The 27951-nt window shown below is 42.2% G+C and overlaps 1 protein-coding gene across 1 annotated transcript; it reads left to right on the forward strand.

Moving 5' to 3' along the window:
• Positions 1 to 2347: 2347 nt before the first annotated feature.
• MAL2 (mal, T cell differentiation protein 2) lies at positions 2348 to 25284 on the forward strand. The gene is made up of 4 exons (XM_015817386.2): positions 2348 to 2570; positions 17902 to 18072; positions 23325 to 23498; positions 24588 to 25284. The coding sequence occupies exons 1-4, from the start codon at positions 2433 to 2435 to the stop codon at positions 24657 to 24659; spliced, it is 555 nt and encodes a 184-aa protein (XP_015672872.1). The 5' UTR covers positions 2348 to 2432; the 3' UTR covers positions 24660 to 25284.
• The last annotated feature ends 2667 nt before the right edge of the window (positions 25285 to 27951 follow it).

Below are 27951 nucleotides of genomic sequence, written 5' to 3' on the forward strand. Positions count from 1 at the left end.
CTGCTTAATCGATTAGCTTGGAGAAAAAAGAAGTTTTAAATAGGATTTTTGCAACTTAATAGGGGTGAGGACAATTTTGAATATTTTTACTTGCAGTATAATAGGAAATGATGCAAAAATGTTATAAGCAATTTAATTTTCACACTTTTCCAATTCTAACATGCCTCAGGGTTGCTGTACTGTTCAGCCCTTACGCACACTACAAAGTGATAAATTCTAAGATTCAGACCAACCCTGAACTTGCAATACAGATCTAAGCCTATGATAGAGCAACATCTCAAGATTACTACAATCTACTCAGAGCTTGACAGAGAATATACAGCATGAAATGATCTACTAAGTTATCTTTTCCAAATGCTGCTTCTTCCAACCTATTATGGGAAGAATAAACAATACGTGCATTGGAATTTACATTATCAAGTATTTATTTTTTAAAAAGTGTTTTTTATTCAATAGCACCTGGATTACAAAAAGCATTTTTTTTCTCCATTTATATACAGTAAATGGATCTACTGTGGAGAAGCAAAGTGTGAATTGCCAACTTATAAGAATGGAAGTAAAGATGGCATTCATTCTGATCCAGCTGCAAGAAAACAGGATCGTTTTATCTTGCATCTAAACCGATATAATTCTGGGAGTGCCCAATAATACCATATGGAAACAGAACCGAATTTTTATTATGAAAGTCTTGTAATGTACAGGCAGTATACAAGCATCATTTGTGGTTTCAGGTAGATATTAGAAGTGGCTAATAATTATGTTCTTACCCATCACAACCTCAACAAGTTTAGCCAGTTATGTTTACTTAGAAGTATAGTTGATTGCACTGTCCATATCTGACTTTTCCTTAGTCCCAGCTTATTATGTGGGATTTATCTAAATAATTAAAGCAGAAAACAAAAACAAATTAGCCAAGTCCATTTGAGTTTAGTCATGTGTGGCTCAAAACCATTGTCTATTCCTTATGTTTCCATGTGTGTTGCAAACTCAGAAAATTGGGTTGCACCATGATTGTCAAAGATGGTATGTTGTTTAAAGACACTTGTAAGTATCACCAACCCTCCAAACAGTTGTGTTCATACAACATCCCAAATCAGATTATGTCAAAGCCTAACAGCTGCATTCATACAACTTCCTAAACTTGGTTAGTTTTAATTATATTAGGGATTTTCTTTTTTTCAGTGATTTCATGTATTGTGTTTTGGTAAATTCATTGGGTTCTATAAACCCTATGAGTTAATTCAGGATCTAGGTTGACAAAGTCACACGAATACAACCAGTTTCTTGTTTTTGTCCAGTCTGGACCCAGTTTGTTGGGGGCAACATGCAAATAATGCTTCTGCATTGTAAACCACCCATTGTAAAGTGCTATGGGGTGGTATATAAACCTAAATGCTATTGCTATTTTGATTGCTGGAACTGAAGCCTTCTCGCTCACTTAAAAATAGGGCTTAAAGTAAGATCTCCTTCAAGTTGAGCTTGTCTGCAGCTAATTCCAGAGCCAGTTTTCGAAACGTAACACAAAATGGAAATACTCCATTACTGCCTTCAAATGTAAGATTTAATTGAGAATTGTAGGGTCACCTGGTGGTCTCCAACTATTCAGATGCAAGGTTGCTCAGTTTTTTAAGGTCAACAAAGTTTGCAGGGGGGAGGCTCTCTAGCTGGGTAGAAATAGAGCACAGTTTGCTAATCATAACCCCAAAAGCATTTCCTCTCTCGCTTCTTTCAAAAAGTGAACTTGTGGGGAAAGAATGACATTTTTTAGCAGGATAGTGTCTATTCCCTCAACACTCTGAATTAACCAAATCCACATTGGGCCAAGCTAGCCGGGTTAGGTAGGGGCCCAATTCCGTGGCTGTTAATGCCCAGACTCACATCATCCGAGTCCTCAAAAAAATTACCCAAGGTTAACTCAAGCGCGTTTCGTCGGGTAAACGCGGGCAAACGCGTCGTGCGAATAGGCCGAGTCCCTTTGCTGCCACTGCCGGCAATTAACCTGAGATAACCTTCTCCTGGCTGAAGGAGGGGAGGGGAGGCAGGAATTTGGCGGCGAAGCCTGGACTAAGGGTTACCCAATCGCGGGCGGGTCATGCCACCCAGGGCACTAGTTTGTGTTCCTAACCCCCCTGGTTGTGGTTGTGGCTAACAACAGCTTCGGTGAGAAACTCTGCAAAGGAGGAGGCCGGCAGTCCGGAACTGGGAAGGCGCGGGAAGGTGGGCGCAAAGGCCGCCCCCACCGCAGCCGGGAAAGGGCGGGCGGCGGGCGGCGCCGGACCAGCGCGCTCGCCTTTCCCCCTTCCCGCCCTGCCGCCACCTGCAGCTCCGGCTTCCTCCGCCTGGCGTAACTCTTGCCTCTACCTGGCGAGGCCACGTCAGGGGCTCCCCGCTCCTGCTCCCGCCACGGCCGGTCGCTCGGATCCTTCCGCGCCATGATCGCTGCTCGAGGCGGGGGCTCCATGCCTCCGCCGCCCAACGCCACTGCCTATTACCCCCCGCCTCGCGTGAATCTGCCCTCCGGCGTGGAAATCCTGCGCACTTACTCGGGGGCCTTCGTCTGCCTGGAGATCGTGAGTGGCCGAGGGCCGGGAGGAGGAGGGAGAGGGGAAAGAGCCAGGGGCGGCGGAGGGGCAACAGGTGGGACAGGTGCTTCCCCGCCAGCTTTGGCCTCGCCCCGGCCATCCCTTGAAGCGGGATCGCGGGAGGGAAGGGTCCCCTCTTCCCCCGACAGGCGTCTAGGAGCGCCCTTGCTGCTTGCTTGGTTTTTGGCCGAGTCCCCTTTAAAGAGAAATCAAAGCAAACGGCTGGTAGGAGGACTGGATCTGGTAGGTAGCTGGGTAGATCAAGAAAAGTTGACTTCCGCGATTGGAAAAAAAACAAAACCCGACTACGCACAGATCGGTCTTGCAGCCTGATGCTGGGAAGCAGATACACCTGTTGGATTCTGCACCTTGCATACAGCTGTCAGCTAAGGAGAGGAAAACAGCTGCCTGGCCCTTAGTCCCAACTTCGGGCCACATCATTCTCAAGCTCCAGCTTTTCTCAGTTCCTATTTATGTTACGGTTTGTTTTTTTTTCACCAAGGCCTTTACAGTAGAATATATCCATTTCCCCCCTGTTATTTTTCTGGTGGCAACTGCATTTCTAGAACTGCCTAATAGATTAAGCAAAGATAAAATGGAGGCTGGGTCTAGCATATTGTGAGTACCCAAATGTTTTCTTATCATATGGTGTGAATATTAAGCCCTGACACGGTTTATTGATTTGATCATGGCGTAATAGGTGAACACAGGAAATAAACTTGTTTTTAAAATTTAGATGATCGTGGGAATGCACTTTATTAGTGTGTCCTTTCTTACTCATTTGTCCATTAGACCCACTCTGGTTCTCCCTGATCCACTTAATTAAAAGCTTCCTGCTCTCTCATTTAATTGTAAATCCCCTTTGCCTCTCAATTTGGGCAAATTAAGACATCAGGTAATTTAGCCCAGTTTTATATAACTAGCTTCCTAGAATCACAGGCGGAGTTCTCTTCCTGCTTTTGTACCTGAGGAAATTTATCTCTAAAAGCCAAGATGAGACACAGCACCCACAGAGCATCTCCTCTTCAATTGTACTTCCTTTTCAGCCTTTTCTATAGCATCACACCCTTTTCTTTCAAGAACAGCTCATTTTGTTTCCAAACCAGCACAAAAGGTGTTGTGGTGATGACAAATGATTACGTGCCACTAAAGTCAGTCAGAGGTAGGATTTGCCATCGCTTCTCTTTAATAAGGTTCCTAAAATTCCTGTAACACTTTTTATGATGTGAGCAAGTCTCAGACTGGGTGATTTCGTTACCAGGGAGAGGATAGCATTTAAAGACAGAACATTTGCTGGATTTTAGGCTCCCATACTGCCAATAAACCAAAAGCTGGCAGTGTTTTCCTATATTCTAATCTCTGTATTTCTCCTACACCTTTCTCGAGCACACCTGTTGTTGAAACTGCAATCTGTTATTACTCCTCCAATCACTTCCTGCCCGCCTGCTCCTGTCTAAATATCATTCTTCATGCTGTTCTTTGCAGAGACAGGATCAGGGTACACTAAGGATAAGTTTTGCAAAGGTAACAGAGAAGTCACAAGACTCATCTGAATGCCCCTTAGCAGTCCAATTATCAGAGAGAAAAGTCCCATCACCAACCCACTTTAGGGACTGGGGCTTCACCCTCTGCTGGCTTCGTCTTCACTGACAGGTGAGCTTAAAGCAATGTCATAATGCCCAGCTCACCCATTATATGATACCATGATTTAGTGCAGGGATGACCAACATGGTCTGCACACCATCCCCAGCATTTGCTGATGGTGTTGCATCAGTTCAACAGAAGAGTGGCCAAATTGCCCCTTCAAAATTACTCCCTCTCAAAAAAAAATACTAATTACTTCTAATTATTTTGGAGGGAGAGGAATAATCCAAAAATTTGTCATAAAAGTGAAAAAGATGTCTTCAGAGGATTAAAAGTAGGATCAGAAAAATCTCCGAACAGATGGTTCCATTCCTTTCCATGACTTTATGACATTGTTGGGTTGCCTTCTACAGCCATGTGGACATTTCAGAGACTCTCAATGTCTTTTGTCAACATGTTGACAAGGGACAATCAATCAGTGGGGAAGACAAAGCACCAAAAGGGTTTTATTTGATGATGTGGGAGATAACAGTCTGAGCCTGAGGGAGGGGTCAAGTGCATCATCAGCCTTGAGTCCCTTTGTGCCCATAAGAGGTCTAAGTCCAGCCCACCTTGAATTCCATTGACTCTTATCTACTGCCAATTCGCTTTGACCGTTAGTAATTCAGATTCTTGTAGAGAGTGTTAGCATGCAGTAAACCTGTATCTATTTGAACCGCCTTGCTTCCTGATTTCCTGCACTTGACAAGTGGTCTGAAAAACAAAGATGTCCTGTTTGTCTCACCTGCTTTTTCCTGTAACCAAGTTAGTGGAGGAAAGTAAGAGTGATTAATGCAGTTAGATAGGCGTTCACAAGGCTAACATCTCACAGGTCTTCCTCAAATATTATTCTACCTGTCGTTGCTTACATAAGATTGAACTGTGGCTCTTGAAACATCATCTCGGTTACTCTATCCCTGAAGGCATGACTAAACTGCTGTGAGCAGTTCCTTGGTGCTCTTCCCTACGTTGTCTCATCACTCTGCATGGCCACAATGTTAAATATTATTTAATAGGTGGTTTTTTTGGTTAACAAGGAACTCTGATAAACTCCCCAAGGGATTTCTGCAAGTCTCCTCTAGCACAATGCTGCTACTGGTCCCACGGAGTTGTGTACCCAGGCCTTCCAGATATTATTCTATGGAATAAATCATAACTAGCTGGCTATATGTAACATTTTGGGCCGAACAAGACACATTTGGATTTGCAATTTGCTCAGCAGCTGGATTCACACAACCCATTAAACTATTATTATTTTATTATATTAAATTTAGAGGTCACCTGGTTGCAAGTGACTCTGGGCGTCTTGCCCTTTAAAAAGCAAGAACAGTAAAATAAGAGGATATTGTATATATCTGAAAAGAAAATACATAGCTTACAAAAAAACAACTAATGGAGGCTCAATGTTCAGGTAAACTAGCTAGATTTTCAAGGATCTTTAGAATATCCATCAGGGTGGGACCTATATGAATCTCTGGGAAAATACTGTCCCAGAGACTGATACTATGACAAGGAAGGCCTATTTCCTAGATCCTGTTAAATGAAAGTACTGTTTAATTAAAAGGATGTATAACACACCCAATGTGCCAGGTCTTACAGAAACTATTGGAGATAGGCACTCCTTCAAATAACCAGGTCTACTTCCACGAGGAGCTTTTTAGTCATTCATTTATTCATTCATTTAATTTGTGTACCCGCCCATCTCACACCAGTGAGTCTTTGTCTACATCCTGAAAACCGATAGGTAACCAGTGCAGGTCACAAATTAGTGGTGACAAAAGGGGATGTCCTGTCCTGTCCATCATTGCCTGCGCTGACACAATCTAGACCAGCATTACTTCCAAACAATCTTCTAGGATAGCCCCATTGAAAGGGTATTGCAATACAGGTAATCCTTGACTTGCAACCTTTTGTTTAGTGACCATTCAGGGTTACAGCGGCACTGTTGAACAAAGTGACTTAGGGTCTTTGTTCACGCTTACAACCATTGCAGCATCCCCATGGTCATGTGATCAAAATTCAAACACTTGGCATGTAGTTATGACCGTCGCAATCTCCCGGGGTCACATGATCCTCTTTTGCCACTTTCTGACAAGCAAAGTCAACGAGGAAGCCAGATTCACTTAACAAGCGTGTTATTAACTTAACAACTGAAGTGATTCACTTAACTGTGGGCAAGGAAGGTCGTAAATTGGGGCAAAACTCACTTAACAACTGTCTTACTTAGCAATGGAAGTTTCGGGCTCAGTTGTGGTCGTAAATTGAGAACTGCCTGTAGTTCATGTGTGAGTTAAACTAGCTGCTATATTCAAATTATATGCTAGACCTGATTAGTTTTGATTACTGTATTTAGATTTTTTTTTTTAATGACTTAGTTGGATGGAGAAACCTGTCCCATTTAATTAGCTTACAATACAGAGGATTGTGCAAAGCTGAAAAATGAATTAGCTCAGTAACCAGGTAAAAGGTATTGTGCAAAGCCAGCTCTTAACAAAATGGATAGCATATATTGCTGCTATCATTTTTGTGTCTGTTTGCTATCAAAATATGCTATTTTATTGCAGGACAAATCCATTTTGTTCGCCATTCTGGAGGGGAATTAATGTGAAGAGAGGGATAACAAGAAGCTACTTAAAACAGTGTTTTTGTTCTTTTATTTTTTCCAATCTAATAAACGTGGAAATAAATTATGTAAATGGTAGGTACTTTCTTTGTCTACCTGTCAGCAGAATAACTCTCTAAAATAGAGCAGAATTGGGCTGAATTCAATGTGATGGGAAAAGCCTTTAAAAATAAAGTCTGAAAATGAGGCTATAATGAAAGGAAATCAGATATTTTTCCCTGGTGGTCAGAGTAGTTGGCCATTTTTATTTTTATTTATTTTTAATTTTATTTCATTTCCAAAGTTTATAGGCTGCTCAGTTCCCAATACTCTGGACAGCTTACAATTATTCTTTTTGTTTTAAGTACCAAAAGACCAAAAAAAACAACTAGCAGCAGTGAAAAAGATTGCTTATGACCAATCCACACACTTAGGCCCATCATAGCATCCCCATAGTCACATGGTCAAAATTTGCTTGGTAGCTATTTACAACAGTTGCAGGATCTTCATCTGATAGCCGTTTCAATCCTTCCCAGCCAGCTTTTGATAAGCAAACTCAATGGGGGGAAGCAGATTCGCTTAACAACCAGCTGATTCAATTAGCAACTGCAGTGATTTGCTTAACAATTATGGCACAAGAAAGGTCATAAAATCGGGCATAACTCATTTAACATCCCCTTGCTCAGCACTGGAAATTCTGGTCCCAATGGTGATCATAAGTCGGGGACTACCTGTAAAACCGAAGGAAGTACATCCAATAGAGTTTAGGAGCATAACCAGCTCTTTAGTGGCTTCCAAAACATCAGGTAACAACTACTTGGATCTTGGGGGAGAGGAATGTTATCCTAGAGGACAAGCGGTACCACAGAGAAGTCAAGAGCTACTAATATTAATGACTTCTCTATTCTAAGCCTACCTCCCACTGCCTTCCTGGTTCGCATGCTTTAGAACTGTGGGCTTATATAATCTGATTCATGCTTCCCAACACACCCATACATGCCCATACAGTAGTCACACTATAGGAGAACAGGAACACACACCCCAGAGAGAGAGAGACAGAGAAGCATAACATATTGCTTTGTTATGTAGAAGATACAATAATTGGCTATGGCCACTTCTCATAAAAGGTTTGGGAAAAATTTGAGAAGCCACGCTTAGTATGGCTTTTGGTGCTTGAATTATTATTATTATTTTTAACAGATTGCATGCTATTTGATTGTGGCAACAACTGAAATAGCTGGAGTCACATATAAGCCAACACCAGGCAAAATCAGTTCAGGTTACTGTAGTGCGTGATCTCACTCCTTAGTTCAGTTATTTATACAATATCCATATGTTGATTGGGATGCTACAATGTTTTAATATCTTAAGACACAAAGACTGTGAATTGGCACGAAAAAATGAAATTAAGTGACTCTCTCTCTCTCTCTCTCCCTCCCTCCCTCCCTCCTCTGATTTATCTGCTACCCATCTTGTCTAGTGGTGACTCTAAGCAGCTTACTAATATTTACATACCCAGTGACATCTGTGTGATATGTGTATCTTTTCCTACATAACAAATTCTCTGGAGAATTATTCTTTTTGAATACAGTAGGAAATAGGGTTAAAATATTGCTGGTGGTATCTAGAAATGTTTCAGAATCAGTGCATTAAGTACAGTGCACTGCAGTGATTCTCCCAGGAATCATAAAGTCAATTTCCTCTTTCACTTTGCAGGAGAGTAAATATGACCAAACTTAAGTTGAAGGGCAATTTTTTTTTGCTTCTATGATCATGTAAGACAAGAAACTATCTGGATAGACGCTGGAAGGACTTCTTAAATTCCCGATTGGATAGCCGGTAGGAAACCACAACATGATTCCTGCCTCTTTAATCCAGTGGGACATTTAGACTTACTAAATCAGGGCTTTTCAACCAGTGGTACGGGTACCACCTGTGGTACATTGGCACCTGGCAGGTGGTACGCGACCATCCTAGAAAAGTAGCGGGGGAGGGGAATGAGCTGAACTGGCAGCAGCACCGCACAAGCCTGAGCGAGAGATGGCTGGAGCTGCAGGGTTGTCAGGGCTCAGTGGAAGCGCCAGGATCAGCGCCAGATGTTGCAGCATCTCCAGGGTCTTGTGATTTACATTCAGGTGCTTAGCAACTGATTCATATTTATGACGGTCACAGTGTCCCAAGGTCATGTGAAGTGACCAAAACCTGCTGCAACCACCCAGCAGACGGGGGGAATAAAAACCAAACACCCCCCCACCCCATCCCTGCTGCCAATCCTCAACAGAAATGCTCACAACAATGAAAACCTCGGACAGGAGGAAGAACGCCACTGGGTGGCAAGTGTCTTGCTCGGCTGTGGCTTGGGGGGCACTTTTTTCAGTGCCATTGTAACTTTGAACAGTCACTAAGCAAACTGTTGTAAGTCAAGGACTACCTGTACTTTATCACTTTTTTCCTCTTTTTTTTGGGTCATCAAGTTTTTGACACCTTGCTAGGTGACGGGTGGTACTCGGATATTGCCATATCCTAAAAGTGGTACAATGGGTGAAAAGGTTGAAACGCCCTATACTAAATCATCATTTCTTGAAAACTTTTAAAGAGGCTTTATCTCTGCCTTAGTTTGCATAAGACAATCCTCTCCTATTTTGGCATAGATGTTTCTCATCCTTAGCAACTTAAGATATGGGGACTCTAACCATCCTGGCTGGGGAATTCTGGGAGTTGAAGTCCTCACGTCTGAAAATTTGCCACGGTTAAGAAACACTGTCATAGATATTTTTTTAATAGAGAATTGGAGTTGAAAGACCTGTCCCCTTTGTCGAAGTTCTGAAGAAGATGGAATTAGAATGAAAATTCATGGACACTTTCCTTGTATCTTACCTCATTTATTCTCACACATTTGGCAACCAATCTTTAACTTCATATTTGCACAAAACTTTACATAATTCACAACATTGTTACCCCATTGATGACTTCATCTTTTCCCCCCTTGGGTTCTAATATGCAAGTGGGTTTCCATCCCCTGTTGCATAGATTATTATCGTTTTATACAAATCTCTAAAAATGTCCTTAGAAAATCCACATACTGTATATCTATAACACTTAGGTCTTTTCATCAATTTTATCTTTAAGTCCAATTAAATGTTCCTTGTTTAGCCCTCTTCACCCACTTCCAAAGTATTTTCATTTCTGTCAAAATGGTTCTGTATTTTCTCTGCCTCTTATTTTGCAGTAATTATTTTCCTCCATGCATTTTTATCTCATCTGCAGCTTCTTTCACATCATCATCCCACCAAAAATCCTTTTTTGTACTTCTCATTAGGATGAGAAATCTGCTCTCCCTGTTCCAAGCAGCTTCCACATCCTCTTTCATTATGTCTATTTTCCTCTTATTCTTCTGGCAGATCACTCTCACTTTCAGTCTTATTTCATACAGGATGTGTGTTCCTGCAGTTGTCATACATTGCGATCTGTGTCTAATAGATGCTGGGAGTCAGACTATTACAGGAAGAAGTTTTGACCATGATGCCACAAGTGCAACAACCATCCTATTCTGTATAAATCATGCTTAGTGTATTCTACGCAACCTCCAGTTTCTAATCTAGAGACTATCTTGCCCATGTCCCACCAAGTAGGAGATATGTGAGTGTCCTAGCACACATGTATAGCGGGACTGCAGTTGAAAGTGGTTTCTGCTGCCCCAATGTCCATATTAGAGTGGTTTCTTTGGAACTTCTGTATTTTGTCATTCTACTATATTGGGTATGACTAGCCTAGTGAAAAGAAGGACCAGGGTTGACATGATAGCAGTGTCCCAATATTTGAGGGGCTGCCTTTGAACTATGGTGCTGGAGAAGACTCCTGCAAGTCCCCTGGACTGCAAGGCGATCAAACCGGTCAGTCCTAGAGGAGATCAACCCTGACTGCTCTTTAGAAGGCCAGATTCTGAAGTTGAAACTCAAATACTTTGGCCACCTAATGAGAAGGAAGGACTCACTGGAGAAGAGCCTAATGCTGGGAAAGATTGAGGGCAAGAGAAGAAGGGGATGACAGAGAATAAGGTGGCTGGATGGAGTCACTGAAGCAGTAGGCGTGAGCTTAAATGGACTCCAGAAGATGGTACAGGAAGGCCTGGAGGAACGTTGTTCATGGGGTCGCAATGGGTCGGACACGACTTCGCAACTAACAACAAAAACATAAGGAAGAAGGGAATCAATCTTTTTTATAAAGCACTGCAAGACAAGAAACGATGGAAAATAATCAAGGAGAGATCCAACCTAGGAGAAATTTTCTGGCAGTGAGAGCAATCAACCAGTGGAACAGGTTGCCTTCAGAAATAGGTTTTCCATCACTGGAGGCAAGACTAGACAACCACTTGTCAGAAATGATATAGGGCAGAGGTCCAGCCTTTTGGCACCAGGGACCGGTTCCGTGGAGAAAAGTTTCTGCAGACCAGAGAGTGTGTGGGTTTGTGTGCTGCCTGCATCCAACGGATGGGGCTTTGCTTGTTTGTGCGGACCGGTTGCTGGCATGCTGCGGACCAGAGTTGGGGACCCCTGGTATAGCGTTTCTTGCTTTAACAAGAAGTTGGACTAGAAGATCTCCAAGGTCCCTTCCAACTCTGTTATTCTGTTCAATCTGTTACTGTCCCTTCTATTCTGCTGCTTCAACTACAGTTCCTCCATAATCCCAGTAAATCAGGCTCACCAAGTCCTCTTCAAGCATTAAAAAGAGAAAATAATACAGGACATGTTCAGATATTTCCATGGCTTTTCCATTCTATTCAACAAGTTTAAAGCCTTCTATGGGAGCACAGTCTTAACAGAATAACAGAGTTGGAAAGGACCTTGGAGGTCTTCAACCCCCTACTCAACCAGGAAACCCTATACCATTTCAGACAAGTGGTTGTCCAGTCTCTTCTTAAAAACCTCCAGTGTTGGAGCATCCATGGGTTCTGGAGGCAAGATGTTCCACTGATTAATTAACAGAATAAGAGAGTTGGAAGGGACCGTGGAGGTCCTCTAATATCCAATGCCCTAGTCAAGCAGGAGACCCTATACCAGTGGTGGCGAACCTATGGCACACGTGCCAGAGGCAACACTCAGAGCCCTCTCTGTGCCCCGAGATGGCAACCGTCCCTCTTCAACCAGGCGCCTGCTAACTCACCGAGGTCCAACGTGGCCGGATGCATCCCAGCATGGCTGGTTTCGCTCCCCTCCATCCCATCCCTCCTGGCCTCGCACACTCTTCTTTTCCCAGGCACGACCCACTGCATTGCCTCCTCAGCTGTCGGCTATCCGTCCAGCTCAGAGCGGCTTCTCTGAACTGCTGGCGGCGGGCTGCGGAGCCCCGGAGTGCACCAGTCGAGGGGCCAGCAGGCTGTGGCTGCTGACGGACACTGTCGGCCCCCATGCATTCGCTGGCCTCTGTGTGCAGGGTCCTCTGCCTCGCCTTGCCCTGAGACAATGGCACCGCCGCCCTGACTCGCTTGCCTCACCCTGCAGGATGAGCCCACTGCCCCATCTGCCAGAGACCCCCCAGATCTCCCCCAACCCTGCCCAGACCCCACAGGCGTCCCTCCCCACGAGCAACATCGAGGTGACCACACCCACCTTGGCCACACTCACCTAGTCTGCCATGAACACCACAGCCACGCCCACCTGGCACCCAGCGATAAATAAGTGGGTTTTGGGTTGCAGTTTGGGCACTCGGTCTCTAAAAGGTTCGCCATCACTGCCCTATACCTTCCCAGACAAATGGCTGTCCAATCTCTTCTTTAATGACTTAAGCGATGGAGTCCGCACAATTTCTGGTTAATTGTTCTCACTGTCAGGAAATTTCTCCTTAGTTTAATCTTAGTCTTAGTCTTGCATAATCAGGCTTCTCATATTCATGAGAGATTGCAAGTATGTTCAACCAAATATACTTACAGCCTCTTTGGAAGCTTTTCATTATCCAGAAAGGGAGCTGAGAGCTGTTGTGACTGACAGCCTTTTTCTTTTTTTTGCTTGTTTGTTTGTTTCAAATGCCTGAACTTGTTTTTAGTGAATAGCTCCATAGTGTTGGGATGTTATGCATGTGATTTGGCAGCACTACAGTAGCGCAGGCAATGTGCCCTAACAAAGCTGTACTGCCGTAGCTGGGCAATGCGAAGGACACATCCCTGTGGCTGCATCAACTGAAACTAAGTTCTCGGGCTTGCAGTAGTAATTGGCGTTGGGACTGAAATCCTACTTATGTTGTCTTGGTAACAGGAATATGAATCATTACATGGACACAGAGGCGTAGCTGTAAAAAAAACCAAAAAAACCCCACCAGCAACACTCTTCTATTTTGATGTAGCCCTCCAAAGTATTTCCATATTTCTCTATTACAGGGGTCTTCAAACTTGCCAACTTTAAGACTTGTGGACTGGCTGAACTGGCTAACCATGAGGTTACTAGAAGTTGAGGAATGGCTGGCTGAGGAATTCTGGGAGTTGAAGTTCACAAGTCTTAAAGTTGCCAGGTTTGAAGACCCCTGCTTTATTATATGCACTAAGAGAAACGAGTTTGATTACTTCCAGTCATTGCCTTCAGATCTCTGGTCAAAAGATCACTGTTAGATCTGTTACGTGTAGATGTCAGAGGCTGAAGCTGGATTAATCTCTGTATGATATCTATGCTGTACAACCATGTTACTCACTTAACAACTTCAACGATTCATTTAACGACTATGGCAGAAAAGTCATAAAATGTGGCAAAACTTACTTAACAACTGTCTCGCTTAACAACAGCTATTTTGGGCTCAATTGTGGTCGTAAGTTGAGGACTACCTGTAATATCTTGGTGGCAGTCCATCAAGAACTTTTTGAGATACAGACTGCATGCGAAATTTGAAAAATCATCCCAAACAAGGGTTAATGGCAAACCGTTTCCATATTGTTGTCAAGAAGACTGGCTGAACTGGCTAACCATAAGGTTACTAGAAGTTGAGATGTTGATTATACATTACCGTGTTTCCCCGAAAGTAAGACTTACACCAAAAATAAGCCCTAGTTTTGGGGTGAGGCACACACCTAAAAATCAAGCTGGGGTGGGGGGGTGGAACTGCCCCACCTGGCCCGCACCCACTTACCTTGCAGCCAAGCCTCTCCTTGACGGCCCACTTCTTCTTCTGAGGCCTCTTCTGCAGCCAGGCCTGCATTTCTCAGTCACAGACGAGCAGCCAATAACCGAGTTATGGGTTCAATCCGTAGTTCGGTTCTGCAAGACCTCAGCAGCTGAGCACCAAGGTATGGATTGAATCTGTTGCTCAATTCTCGGGTGCATAGGCCTTCCAGAAGGGCCTGACTGCAAAATGCAGGCCTGAATGCAGCTGCAGAACTTTGGCCCCAGAAGAAGTGGACCGGCTGGGTGAGGCTGTCGGTGCCAGAGATGAGGTAAGGCCTACTCCGAAAATAAGACCTGGTACCTCTTTTGGAGGCAAAAAAAAAAATAAGACCCGGTCTTATTTTCGGGGAAACACGGTATTTCATTGCCTCTCCTTGGTCTTCTGCTTATAGTTTCAGAATATATTGTTTTCTCATTAACTGCTTCCCACAATTCTGATTTGGTATTCAGTTGTAATAAAATGTATGCATCTGTGCTTAAAAATAAATCCCATTGGATGCAGTGGGATTTACTTCCCAGAAAAGCGATACAGGTAGTCCTCAATGTATGACTGCAATTGAGCCCAAAATTTCCACTGTTAAGTGAAAGAGTTGTTAAGTGACTTTTGCCCTGTTTTATGACCTTTCTTGTCCCAGTTGTTAAGTGAATCACGACAGTTGTTAGTAACACGGTTGCAAAGTGAATCCTGCTTCCCCATTGGCTTTGCTTGTCAGAAGGTCACAAAAGGTGATCACATGATCCCAGGACACTGCCACCGTCATAAATATGAATCAGTTGCCAAGTATCTTGAATTTTGATCCCCTGGCCACGGGGGATGCTGCAACATTGTTAAGTGTGAACAACGGTCATAAGTCACTTTTTTCCATTGAAACTTCAAACAGTCACTAAATGAACTGTTGTAAGTCAAGGACCACCTGAATGTGTTGCAGTCTTAATCATCTAAGACCAAATTATCCTAAATACTGATTCCAAACATTGACCAAGCTACTGCTGATGTGATGTTGACAGGCATGTTGGCAGTCCTCCCCCATGCGGGAAGTGACCTTAGATGGAATTTATGACAAGCACACAACGTACTCATATGCTTTTCTCGTGTGTGTTTTTTGTTGAAACAATTAGACCAGTTTTGTGGTGTTTTCCTATTTTGGGATAATGCACTGCCAAATCAGACACTAGGTTTTTAAAGAAGCACAAGTAGATTGATCCAGACTGTTCTGTGAATGAAACATGCTTTGGGACCTAGAAGAAGTATCAGCTGTGTCTCAAATGCCTGAATAATATAAGAATCATACTACATTCCTGTGCAGTCTAAAATAGTCCCATTATGTCCAGGAGAATTTTATTCCCAGATAAGTGGATATCGTATTGCAGCTTAAAGCAGGGGAGGACATTCTCCCATGGGGATAAAATGATAAAGTATATCAGATTAATTTCTCCATGACTGGGTAAAGAAGAACCAGTATAAAATCAACCCTTTTGCCTAATAGTAATGCTGTTTTGTTTTTAAATTTCTTTTTTCAAGTTGTTTTAACATCTTGTTTTTTTAAAAAAAAATCCCATTGATTTCCTAAGCAAGTGACAGGAAGAGATTTACCACAGAATCACTTGCAATCATTCTGCAATTTAAGATACACCAGTCCTGGACATTATGTGTATATAATTACTTTCTGAGTAGTTTTTGGTTTAGGGGAGTTCTTTGGGGGGGGCAAGCTGCATATATTTACCAAAAAACATATCAGTAGTCCTTGTTTAGTGACTGTCTCAGATAACTGTTCATAATTATAACAGTGATTAAAAAATAGCTTTGCAACCAGTCCTTGCAGTTGTGACCTTCACACGTTTATAGAGCAAAGAAAAGCTGAAATAAAATTGTAAGCATAGTTGTGTTTTCACTTAACAACCGCTTCACTTAAATGATTGAGCTCCGGTCCCAATTGGGGTCACTAAACAAGGACTACATGTATATTCAACAGTGCCCTGCTCAATAGGAGCATTTGTGTTATATTAAAAGAACTGACCTGTAACAATCCAATGATTTAGAGCTGCTTTATTTCTATCACAACACTCCACAATCTAGTGTCCTCCTGATTTATAGAACTTCAACTCCCATAATGCCTACTCAGTATGATCATTGACTCTGTTGGCTACAGATTTTACAACATAGAACAAGATATAATAGCATAATAATAATAATAATAATAATAATAATAATAATAATAATAATAATAATAATAATAATAATAATAATAATAATAATAATAATAATAATAATAATAATAGTTGGAAAGTTCAGACAAATGGCTGTCCAGTTTCTTCTTAAAAACGTCCAGTGTTGGGGCATTCACCGCTTCTGGAGGCAAGTTGTTCCACTGGTTAATTGTTCTAACTGTCAGGAAGTTTGTTCTAACTGTCAGGAAGTTTCTCCTTAGTTCTAGGTTGCTTTTCTCCTTGATTAGTTTCCATCCGTTGCTTCTTGTCCTGCCTTCAGGCGCTTTGGAGAATAGCTTGACTCCCTCTTCTTTGTGGCAGCCCCTGAGATATTGGAACACTGCTATCATGTCCCCCCTCGTCCTTCTCTTCATTAAAAGAGAAGGGAACTTGGAGATCTTCTAGTCAAGGGGTCCCCAACCCCTGGTCCATGGACCAGCACCAGTCCGTGGCATGCCAGTAACCGGGCCGCACAAACAAGCGAAGAAGCCCTATCCGCAGGATGCAGGAAGCACGCAAAACCATGCCCCTCCATTCTGCGGAAAAATCTTTCTCCATGAGGTCCCTGGTGCCAAAAGGTTGGGGGCCACTGTGCTAGTCTAACCCCCTGTTCAAGTAGGAGATCCTACACCATTACCAGATGAATTGAACACTCTGAAAAGATGACAGATTGCTGAAGGCATTCTAGCAAATGGTAGCATTTTTAATTTCCACATTTTTTGTGGAGGTGGTAAATAGTGCAAATCCTATTCAAGCATTCAAAAATCTGGAGCACTCCTATTAAGTTTGCAGGAGAGACACCAAATTCTTATTACATAAGACATGAGCATTGGGTAGCATATAAATTTAATAAATTATTATTATCATTAACCTTGATAATACAGAGTCCTGGCCCAGTTGGAAAATTAATGAAGTGCTCTAATTTATAATCATAGACCGAAGAAAGGAAGTAAAATACAGTAAAGAGATAACGAAAAAGACTCGTACAAGAAAAGCAAACTAATAATAAATAGAAGCTGTAAGGCTAAGTTTAAAGCCAAGTCTCCTGGTGGCGATTGCAGTAGAAAAGAATTCAGCTTTTTATGAAGCCAAATTGGTCCAATAAGTAACTTAATACTTAATGTAATCTGAATAGTGCTGTATTTAAGAATGTGTGCACAGAGTCTATGTATTTCAGTCTTAATTTTTTTTAAAAAAGTGTTTCATTAATGATTGAATTGAGAGGAAGAGGAGAGGGAAGAAAGTCATGGCTGGTCAAAATTGGTAAGTCCCTGAAAAACAGAGAGATGAGGAAATTTAAAGAATGAAAGACAAATGTATGAAGAGTTATATGCACATGTTGAAATCAAGAAATATGCTGCAGATGCGGATAGTTATACTGAATAGTATCAGTGCGTTAAACCGTACTATATTCCTTTTTTTTTACCTTTTGCCTTTATTTTGCTTAGCATTTTTTCCTCTATACCAGGGGTAGGCAACCTTGGCTCTTTTATGACTCGTGGACTTCAACTCCCAGAATTCCTGAGCCAGCCATGCTGAGGGGAAAGGGAGAGGTTTCCATGCTTAGCCATGCTGGCTCAGGAATTCTGGGAGTTGAAGTCCACGAGTCATAAAAGAGCCAAGGTTGCCTACCCCTGCTCTATACTTTATATAATTTTGTCACAAAAAGGAATAGTGTCATATCAGGCATGTGCTTGCGTATGCTTCCTTACGCTTCTTTATATGTTGTATTTTACAGCTTTTTGGAGCCCTCGTATGGATACTAGTGGCTGCTACAAAAGTTCCTTTGCCCCTGCTGCAGGGCTGGGTGATGTTTGTATCTGTGACAGCCTGCTTCACTTCCATCTCCTTCCTTTCGGTCTTTCTCTTCAGTTATCGAGAGAGAATTGCCATCGACTGGAACCGTTTGGTAAGCATGCAAAAAAAAAAAAAAAAAAGGCTGCAAGTTAAAAACTGCAAACAAGTCAGAGGCATTTCCAGAAGTGGATTTGTCCATATCATGTTTTTTTTTTTAAATTTTAGAAAACCCATTGCTAGAAATCAGTTGTCACTGCCCAATGTGTTGCTGCTAAGTATTGCAAAAATGAAAAAAAAAATCTACATGGTTGATGAAAGAATGGCTTATTCATGCATGTTCCTCGTGTACATTTTATCTGAAGTTAACGTTTTCTTGAATTACTGTATTTGTGAGTATTGGGAGACCACAGGAAGTAGAGAAGGGAGCTGAGACTGCTTTTAAGAGTGGCAATTGTAAGGAGCTACTTGAGGAATTGTTGAATACACAGGCCCAAATCCAAAAGAGTTAACTGTGCTATAAAGCAGGGATTTTCAACCAGTGGTACGGGTACCACCTGTGGTACATTGGCACCTGGCAGGTGGTACGCGACCATCCTAGAAAAGTGGTAGCGGGGGAGGGGAATGAGCTGAACTGGCAGCAGCACCGCACAAGCCTGAGCGAGAGATGGCTGGAGCTGCAGGGTTGTCAGGGCTCAGTGGAAACACCAGGATCAGCGCCAGATGTTGCAGCATCTCCAGGGTCGTGTGATTTACATTCAGATGCTTGGCAACTGATTCATATTTATGACGGTCACAGTGTCCCAGGGTCATGTGAAGTGACCAAAACCTGCTGCAACCTCCAAGCAGACGGGGGGGAATAAAAACCAAACACCACCCCACCCCACCCCCGCTGCCAATCCTCAACAGAAATGCTCACAGCAATGAAAACCTTGGACAGGAGGAAGAGCGCGGCCGGGCGGGCAGGCAGGTGTCTTGCTCGGCTGTGGCTTGGGGGGCACTTTTTTCAGTGCCATTGTAACTTTGAACAGTCACTAAGTGAACTGTTGTAAGTCAAGGACTACCTGTACTTTATCACTTTTTTCCTTTTTTGGGGGGGGTCATCAAGTTTTTGACACCTTGCTAGGCGACGGGTGGTCCTCGGATGTTGCCGTATCCTAAAAGTGGTACAATGGGTGAAAAGGTTGAAACGCCCTGCTATAAAGCCACATGAATGAGGAACAGTTCCATTAATGTGATTGTAGCTTAGTGATGTGTTATTTTTTAATGTTTGTACATGCATTTGTACTTGTAAAGATAGAAGTTCACGATGCTTTACTTGTCTGTTCTTTTAATGCCATTGCTGTAGATTTTAGCTTTCTTTTTTCTTTTTGGAATACGTGTTAGAATATATTTTGTATTGCAACAACTACAGAATTATTCAGGCAGCATTTAGTTTGCATCTATGGTTATAATCTATGGTTCCTTTATGTTCTAAGGAAAGCTTCCTATGACAGTTGAAACCATTAAGCAGCAAGGCCCTTGGTGACTATGTACACTGTACACTTTATTTTGCTCTGTATGGCTATATATAATAAGCCTCTGCTACCATTTATGTATAATAAAACAGAATTTTCTAACATTTTTATTTATCCTTTTGGGGATTAAGAGGAAGGATTGTAAGGGCACTTTTGTTCTGGAAAGTTGCAAATTCTGTCTTTGTTTGCACGGTAAACAAGGAAAGGCCATTGCTCATTATTAAAGTGAACATTGAAACTTAAAATGTCAGCTCTGCTTTGTCATGAGCAATTCTAGGATGGTTTTGTTTTTGTTTTTTAAAAAATCCACCTGAACATCCCTTTGTCTGGCACAAGTTTGCTCCTGACATAATTTTCTCCCCTATTCTGTAAATACCAAATTTTAGTATCAATTTTCTGTGTTGTAATACATTCTTGTACAGAATTATGTACAAAGGATACACCGATCTGCAAATTCAACTCATAGATGACCAAGTTTGATGAAAGAACAGGGGGTTAGACTAGAAGACCTCCAGGATCCCTTCCAACTCTGTTATTCTGTTATTCACCTAGGAGAATGAGGAAATGCAAATTAATAGACGTGTATTAAAATTGAATGAATGTTTCTCCTTCTTCCTGGGCTTCATATAAATCATGCTTCCTGCTGTATGGTTTGTTAATAGGGTTGTGTTCAGTGATGTGACTGGAATTGCCTTGAGGGATACAATTTGATTATAAGTTCACAACCATCCTCAGGCATTTACAGGAGAACAATAAACCTCTGAAGGAGACTGGCCATTAGTTTTACTTATGTTCTCTGGCATAAGCACATTATGATTGCTTCCTGGAAAAATCAATAGGTTGTGGGCCATTTAATTTCCCCCTTGTTGAGAAAAACTCTCTATTTTCCCCCATCTTTGTTTTCTGTTTTTTAAACCAGTTAGCAGTCAATGAATGGATATGATGATAAGTTTATTCAAGAGAAGACAAAGTTCCTAACTAAGGGCTTTGGGGAATTCTAAGTATACAGGTCCAAGGAGTTTTATAGGCCTGAATTTTAAAAAGTCTTGCAGCAGAATTTGTTCAAATAGTACTTATGTGGAAGTTAGTTCATTGCAAAGATGATCCAACACATTGCCATTCATTTGGGGGTATGCACATATATTCTTATGTGCATGTGTAAGGAACCACCAAGAACACTCCACCACCACTGACCAGGCAAGTATGTATGTATAAGCAAGCCCAGCACTCCCTTTTAACATCATTTATGTTAAATGATGTTACCTAGTTGGGTAATGAAACGTCTGCAAGAAAACAACCAAGTTCAGAGAGCACCAAAGATCCCCGAGTTTAACTCTGAGCTACAAATATTCTCTTCTGTTGATACTTAACATGTTTCCCCAAAAGTTAGGCCCAGCCAGATAGTAAGCCCTAGCTTAATTTTTGGGTGTGGGCCTAATATAATCCCTACTTCAAAACTAAGCCCTAGTTTTGGGGCGAGGTGCACCCCTAAAAATCAAGCTAGGGCAGGAGTAGGGGGGTGAAGCTGTCCCATGTGCCTTGCACCCGCTTACCTTACCAGTAGGACCACCACAGCCAGGCCTCAACACCCCGACAACTGTCGTGCTGCTACTTGACTTCTGCGGCTGCTTGCCGCCACTTGTGGCTGGATGATATGTGGCGCATTGCGCCATTGCCACTCCTCTCGGCAGGACACCGCATGGCGCTTTGGGACGCTTCCGCTGCTTGCACAGTGCTTTGGGACGCTTCCGTTGCTCGCACGCTTCAGGATGCTTCTGTTACTCGTGGTAGGAGACCATGTGGCGCTTCGGGCTGTTTCCGCTGCAGAAACAGCCCAAAGAGCCACGCAGTGTCCTGTCACAAGCAGCAGAAATGGCACAAAGCACCATGCGGTGTCCTGCCGGGAGGAGCGGCAATGGCGCAATGTGTCACATAGCATTCAGCCGCAAGTGACGGCAAGCGGCTGCAGAAGAAGTCAAGTAGCAGCGCGACAGGTGTTGGGGCTTGGGAGGCCTGGCTGCGGTGGTCCTAAGGTAAGACATTCTCCAAAATTAAGACCTAGTGCTTCTTTTGGAGGCAAAAAAAATATAAGACTGGGTCTGAATTTCAGGGAAACACGGTATGTGCACATACATGGATCAATGAAGGTCAGAGAAGATTGTGCTTCCACTGTAGCCCTGTTCCTCCAAGCACTGTGCATTAGGCCAGGGGTCCTCAACCTTGGCAACTTTAAAACTTGTGGACTTCAACTCCCAGAATTCCTCAGCCAGCAAAGCAAAGCTGGCTGAGGAATTCTGGGAGTTGAAGACCACAAATCTTAAAGTTGCCAATGTTGAGGACCCCTGCATTAGGCCATTCATAAGACACTGAAGACCTGAATGTTCTCTCTCTGGCGTATGGTCTGGAAGAGTCAGTGAGCCATGTTGGTGTATTTCTTGTTTTAGTCTTCATTGATTGAAAATGGATTGTTTTTAGACTCCATAATATGTTTTATTGTTATTGTTTTGGATTAGTATTTTCTATATTATTTCTCAGATTTGGGGTTTTAATCCTCTGTTCCCTGCCTAAAGTCTCTATTGTGAGATGGACAGCTAAACCAATAAAATGTATTTATTTATATATGGTTCTATAAATTATATAAATACATTTTATTGGTTTTTATTGATTGATTGGTTGGTTGGTTGCTTTTTATGGATAGGGTCCTATCCTGCCATGCAAAATAGGGAGAACTCACCACTTAAATAAAGTCCTTGATTGATCTATTTATTTATATCACACGTTTATTATTTTCATAAATAACTCAAGGTGATGAACATAACTAATTCTCCTTCCTCCTCCCATTTTCCCCACAACACCAACTCTGTGAAGTGGTTTGGGCTGAGAGAGGGGCTGGCCCAAAGTTACCCAGCCAGCTTCCATGCCTGAGGTGAGACTAGAACTCACAGTCTCCTGATGATTGACCCAGTGTCAACCAGGCAAGTTTCATGCTTAAGATAGGACTAGAACTCACCGTCTCCTGGTTTCTAGCTTGGTGCCATAACCTTTAGACCAGGGGTAGGCAACCTCGGCTCTTTTATGACTCATGGATTTCAACTCCCAGAATTCCTGAGTCAGTATATGCTGACTCAGGAATTCTGGGAGTTGAAGTCCATGAGTCATAAAAGAGCCGAGGTTGCCTACTCCTGCTTTAGACCAAACTAGCTCTAGTCCTGCTTTAGAAACAAAGTCAGCTGGGTGACTTTGAGACAATCACTTGCTCTTAGCCTTTGGAAGAGGAAGGAGGAAATACAGTAGCATGCCTCTTCTGAAAATGTTGCCAAAAACCCTGCCCTCTCCAAGAGTTAAGACTAACAAACACACTCACACAGGGCTAGAAATTAGATGGATAGACTTAAGGAGCTCTTGGCATTTAAAAAGTTGCATCTGCTCTCTGCTTGGCCTCAACAGCTTGTCACGTTTTCTTGATTCAGCTTTGGGAACGGCAGGCAGAAGGGAGGACAGGAGGATCACTCTGAGAGTGATAATATTACCTCATGCATTCCTTTTAGTAAAAATATGTCTCAGTAGGTCACTGCTTCTGCCCACCTTTGGCCTCCTAAAGCTAAGCAAGATCATTCCTGGTTAATAGTTGCATGGCAGGACCACAGGAATGACAGACTCCTGGGTACTGTGTTGTAATCCCAGCCCCGAGGCTAAAAAATTCCGCAAATCAATTCTAACTTTTATACATACGAGAATACTGCGATCACGTGGGACATAATCTATTTTGCACAGCAAATCATTTGATGCCTGCAAACGTTCGGCCTTCTCAGTTTTTACTTTCGCATTTTTGCTTCCCCCCCCCCCCCAGGATTTCCTTTACCACGCAGCCGTCTTTGTCTTCTACTTTGGGACCTTCTTACTGCAGACTGCAACAACGTCTTTGCACAGTCACCCCCTTAAGGCCACCAATCTCGCCTCCAACACCACCAGCCATGGAGCACTTCTAGATAGCCATGAATATAATTTAAGCATAGCAGCTGCGGTGAGTATCACTCAGGGATGTTCTGGGATCAGCCAAATCTAACTACAGGTCATCCTCAAATTATGACCCTTCATTTAATGACTGTCTGAATTATGATAGTCATTTGATGGGTCTTCTGCTCCTGTAGCCCATTCTCAGTCTATCTGCATGTGAAAACCCTTTTCACTCCTCTGTAGGCTGGCAAATGACTTCTCTCTCTGCCAGCACTCACGATCCTCTGTTTCTGGAGCTGCTTTCTGAAGTTCTGCTACATGCAATGGGCTTGCTTGAGTTTGCAGACTGTGGTCAGGCTTTTTTCCTCCCCTGTTCTCAGCTCTGCCTCTCAGCTCTGCCTCTCAAGAATTGCAGTTTTCCTGTCCTTCCTGAAGACTGCTTACTTTTGGGGTGGAGGCATCTCTACTGCCTTCCTGGCTTGACTCCCTTCTTGACACACCCACACTCAACTTTCAGTTCCCTTTTAAGAGACAAACTCTCCAGTTATGAAGAGGGCGGAGCTGTTTTAATCCAGGCAGCACCAACATTCTGGATCCCAATCTGGATGGTGAGCCATTCTTCCATGCTGCCCATTACCTACCCATGGCTGGCTCAGGAATTCTGGGAGTTGAAGTCCACAAGTCATAAAAGAGCCAAGGTTCCCCACCCCTGGGCTAGGTGGTGCCATGGAGAAGGCCTTCTCTTCTAGGCTGCCATTTTGCAAAAGTGCCTACAGCCTGTTCTCCACTTTCTCTTCATCAGCACCCAAAGATTGGGGATTTCTGCTCCAACCACTGCATTGCACTCTCTCTTAAGTATTCATGGTCTTCAGGGTTCCAAAATAAATAAATAGGTACCCAGTGTTGGGTTTTTTGCCCACCGTGCAACAAAAGATTACACATCACCCATGTCTGTGTGCATGCTCCTCCTATGAAGTAAGACCAATACTGACCTTAAGTTCATGAAACGCTAAATGCTTCAAGAAGTGCAATATGCAATGCTTATTGTGTGAAAATAACAACCTAGGGAACAAAACATTAAAGACCAGCACAGCCACCAAACTTTGATACACATTTCCGTTTTATTTCTCCTTCCATGCCTCTTCTTCCGCTGCAGATTTTTTCCTTTGTAACAACCGTGTGTTATGGATGCAGCACCACCCTGGCTTTAAGAAGATGGAAATTATAGCATCGGAAAGAGGCGACCAGCTCCACAACATCCTGGCTGATTTTGATACCTGCTCAAATCTCAAACAGAGTCCAATTTGTCCATCAAATTGGAGTGGCATTCAAAAAGGATGTTTTGGAATACATCTGTCGTTTTCTAAAGCACTGAGATGTACACACCCAACCCATGCCATAAGTATATACTCTCAGGGGTGGTGGTGGGAAAATCTGTGTTTATATTGAGATTGTTATCACAGCTTCTATCTCAGTTCAGCAGCACCATTCCCTTGTCCCCAAAGTGGGTGTAGTATTAAGAAGCAAGGTCTTAGGAACAGAAGGGATTATTATCATTTTGGGATGCAACAAAATTCCTAGCTTGACAAGAGGCAGACATAGCAGCAGTGGCCTTTGTATATATATTTATATTCTTTCTTCAGTGAAAATAAGATAGAAACTTCTGTTAAAACAACAACAACTTTCATCCTCGTTTCCAGATGAAATCTTTTATTTTCTTCCCCACACAGTGCTTCTGAAATAACTCTCTACCAACAGCATTGGTAGAGGGCCCCAAAATATCTTCCATTACTCCACAGAATTTTCTCAGTGACCTACATTTTTCTCCTTCCTTTCTTTCCCAGGTTCTTTCTCTGTTGTAATTTTTTAAATATGTCAACTGTGCATGAAAAATATTGCGCTGACGGTTTCAGCTCAGCTTATGTTTTCAGTTGCTAGGTTGATCTTCCCAAGAACATACGTTACAGACAACACACACACCCCGTTCCGCAGTATTATAATACTATCTTTAGCAGACAATTGAATGTTGGTTCTCTGATGGTTGTAGGAGAAACAAAAGCTCTTAGCAAATGTGCAATACATTGCATACAGGCAATCAAGAAAGACAACATTAGCCAAAATTAATATTGCAGTAAAACTTAAAGGTAAAGGTTTCCCTGTCTAGTTGTGTCTGACTCTAGGGCACGGTGCTCATCTCCGCTTCTTGGATGAGGGATTCAGCAATTTCCGTGGCCATGTGGCCAGCATGGCTATACACCAAAGGTGCACGGGACGCTGTTAACTTCCCACTGAAATAATACCTATTAATCTACTCTCATTTGCATGCTTTCAAGCTGCTAGGTGGACAGGAGTTGGAGCAAGTAATGGGAGCTTACCCCATCGCGTGACGCTCAGGTCTTGAACCCAGATTGTACTTTGTATTGCAGTACTTTGGGCTAAAACCTGCTTTACAGTCCACCATGCCCAGCTGTCTAATTTCAGCAGGATTGACATGGGTTGCCAAATTTCAGGATTTAGTTATCCCTCCCTAGACATGGTGAGTCTAGTTCTCAGAATCATTCACTAGTATCAGATTGCACCCTTTGAGTCTTAGGCCAGGCCATGGTATAATAGTATTATTTTTAAGTGCAAGGAAGATATTCTCTCTGTATTCTTAAATAAGAAAACATACACACCATTTATTTTTAAGTCCTAATTCAGGAAAATAAACTAGGATATTTTTCTTGGGTTTTCCACTTTTCTTTATAATTTTGGCCTTACCCATGCCCCACGCAAGTGTCTCTCACCACTACCTATCATATGTTTATCTTTCAAGAATTGCAGCCCTGTGAATTGGGAGATTACCAGAATTCTGGTAATCCCAAAATGGAATTCCTGTTTTGGATTGTTAAACCTTACTAGCATTGCTCAACAGATTAATACTCTTGTAAGTTTTATGCCGATATTCATACAAGCCGGGTCACACAAGGATCCTAAACTACCAACAGAAGTGGAACCTTTTACAAATACTGTATTGTGTTTCTACTTTGAAGGAATAATTTGTAGCAGGAGAAAATATTTCATGTGTTTATGTTCTGCTTAACCAGAATCTAGTTGTACCTTTGCTAGAAAAAGACATTTTCATAAAAGATTGTTGTGGCTTTAAAAAAAAAAAAATCTGGGAGCATGTCCATGAGTGAAATAACAAACTAATGTCACAATTCATTTTCCATTGGTGTAGTATAAACCTGAGAAATGTTATGGTCATGTGTTTGAAGTTTATGTGCTTATTCAAGGGAAACATGTTTTATTCAATAATAGTTTTTAATCTAAAAATTTGCTAATGGGGCAAGTTAAAAAAAGTAGATGGACTGCCCATCCTATATGTAGTTTACTGATACAAGTTTTGCTTGTACAAATATTAAGAATCTGCAGTCCATTTTTATATCTGGGAAGCCTTCCTTCCTTCCTTCCTTCCTTCCTCCCTCCCTCCCTCCCTCCCTCCCTCCCTGTCTTTTACTCTAAACTCATATTTTCTAATTTATCATATAAACTCTTTTATTTATCAGCTTTAGATATAGAAGCCAAAGGCGTCTTGTTTTTATTTTAGCAAACTGGCTAATATTTTAGAATGTCTCCAATGCATTTGTTTCCACTTATGAAAATGTTTATGCCTAATTATTCTGGAAATTTCTTGGCTTCCTCTGAACTTCAATGCTTTCACAATTTGATATTTGAAGTTGTATGTCCTGTTTCATTTTTGACAATTCAGGTTCCGGGGAAAGATCATACAATTAATTATTGTTTGATACCTCCAATATAATGTTTTGTGGTATATTACTGTAAGTTGCTATCAGGGGTAGAAATCAAACTTGAAGGAGGAAAGAGAACTTAATGGCAGGTCAGATTATTTAATAGGATGCATGTTGCTTGCAGTCTGGTTGTGGAAGATTGGTCCAAATTCAAGTCACAGCGTGGTTTTAAGTGCCGTTTTTCCTATTGCAAATATATGTCTGATATTAAAGGGGAATACATCTGACAGTTGAAACTATTGTGTAATTTGTGTTCAATGTCAAAAGAGGGTTGTGTCTCCAAAGCCAAATAAAAAGTGTTCAGTTCGAAACAGGTTAGAACTGCTAGATGGGCAGTTTTGCCATATAACACTTCAGCAGGCCTTACTACTGCCGTTGTCTTTATCACAACAAAGGAGGTGTGCAATAGTTCAACATCTCGTAAATCTCAGCTCAGCTGTTTTACATTCCCTTTATATGGAATTTATCCCTCAAATTGATCAAACACCCTACTCTCCAAAGTAGCTCAGCAAGACATAGAACATAGAATAATGTCCTGGTTTAGTCCACCTGCATGACACACAAGGGTTTTAAGCACTTTAGTGATCATCAAAGCCCCTTAATTTTAATCCCTTTGCACCCAATGCAAAGACATTGAGTCCAACACTGCTCAGTCAGTTACCAAGTCCACAAGCAAAAGTCCACAAAATCCAAGGTAGAGGTCCAAAATCCATGAACCAATCCAGGGTC

This window comes from Protobothrops mucrosquamatus, unplaced genomic scaffold (assembly GCF_001527695.2).
Source record: "Protobothrops mucrosquamatus isolate PMUCROS unplaced genomic scaffold, P.Mucros_1.0 scaffold583, whole genome shotgun sequence".
NCBI lineage: Eukaryota > Metazoa > Chordata > Lepidosauria > Squamata > Viperidae > Protobothrops > Protobothrops mucrosquamatus.

What these genes read in the sequence shown, in the direction of transcription:
- MAL2 (XM_015817386.2), top strand. Translation starts at nt 2,433, where the DNA reads ATGATCGCTGCTCGAGGCGGGGGCTCCATGCCTCCGCCGCCCAACGCC. An exon ending in CCTTCGTCTGCCTGGAGATC is followed by an intron (nt 2,571 to 17,901) that starts GTGAGTGGCCGA and finishes TGTATTTTACAG; the next exon opens with CTTTTTGGAGCCCTCGTATG. An exon ending in CCATCGACTGGAACCGTTTG is followed by an intron (nt 18,073 to 23,324) that starts GTAAGCATGCAA and finishes CCCCCCCCCCAG; the next exon opens with GATTTCCTTTACCACGCAGC.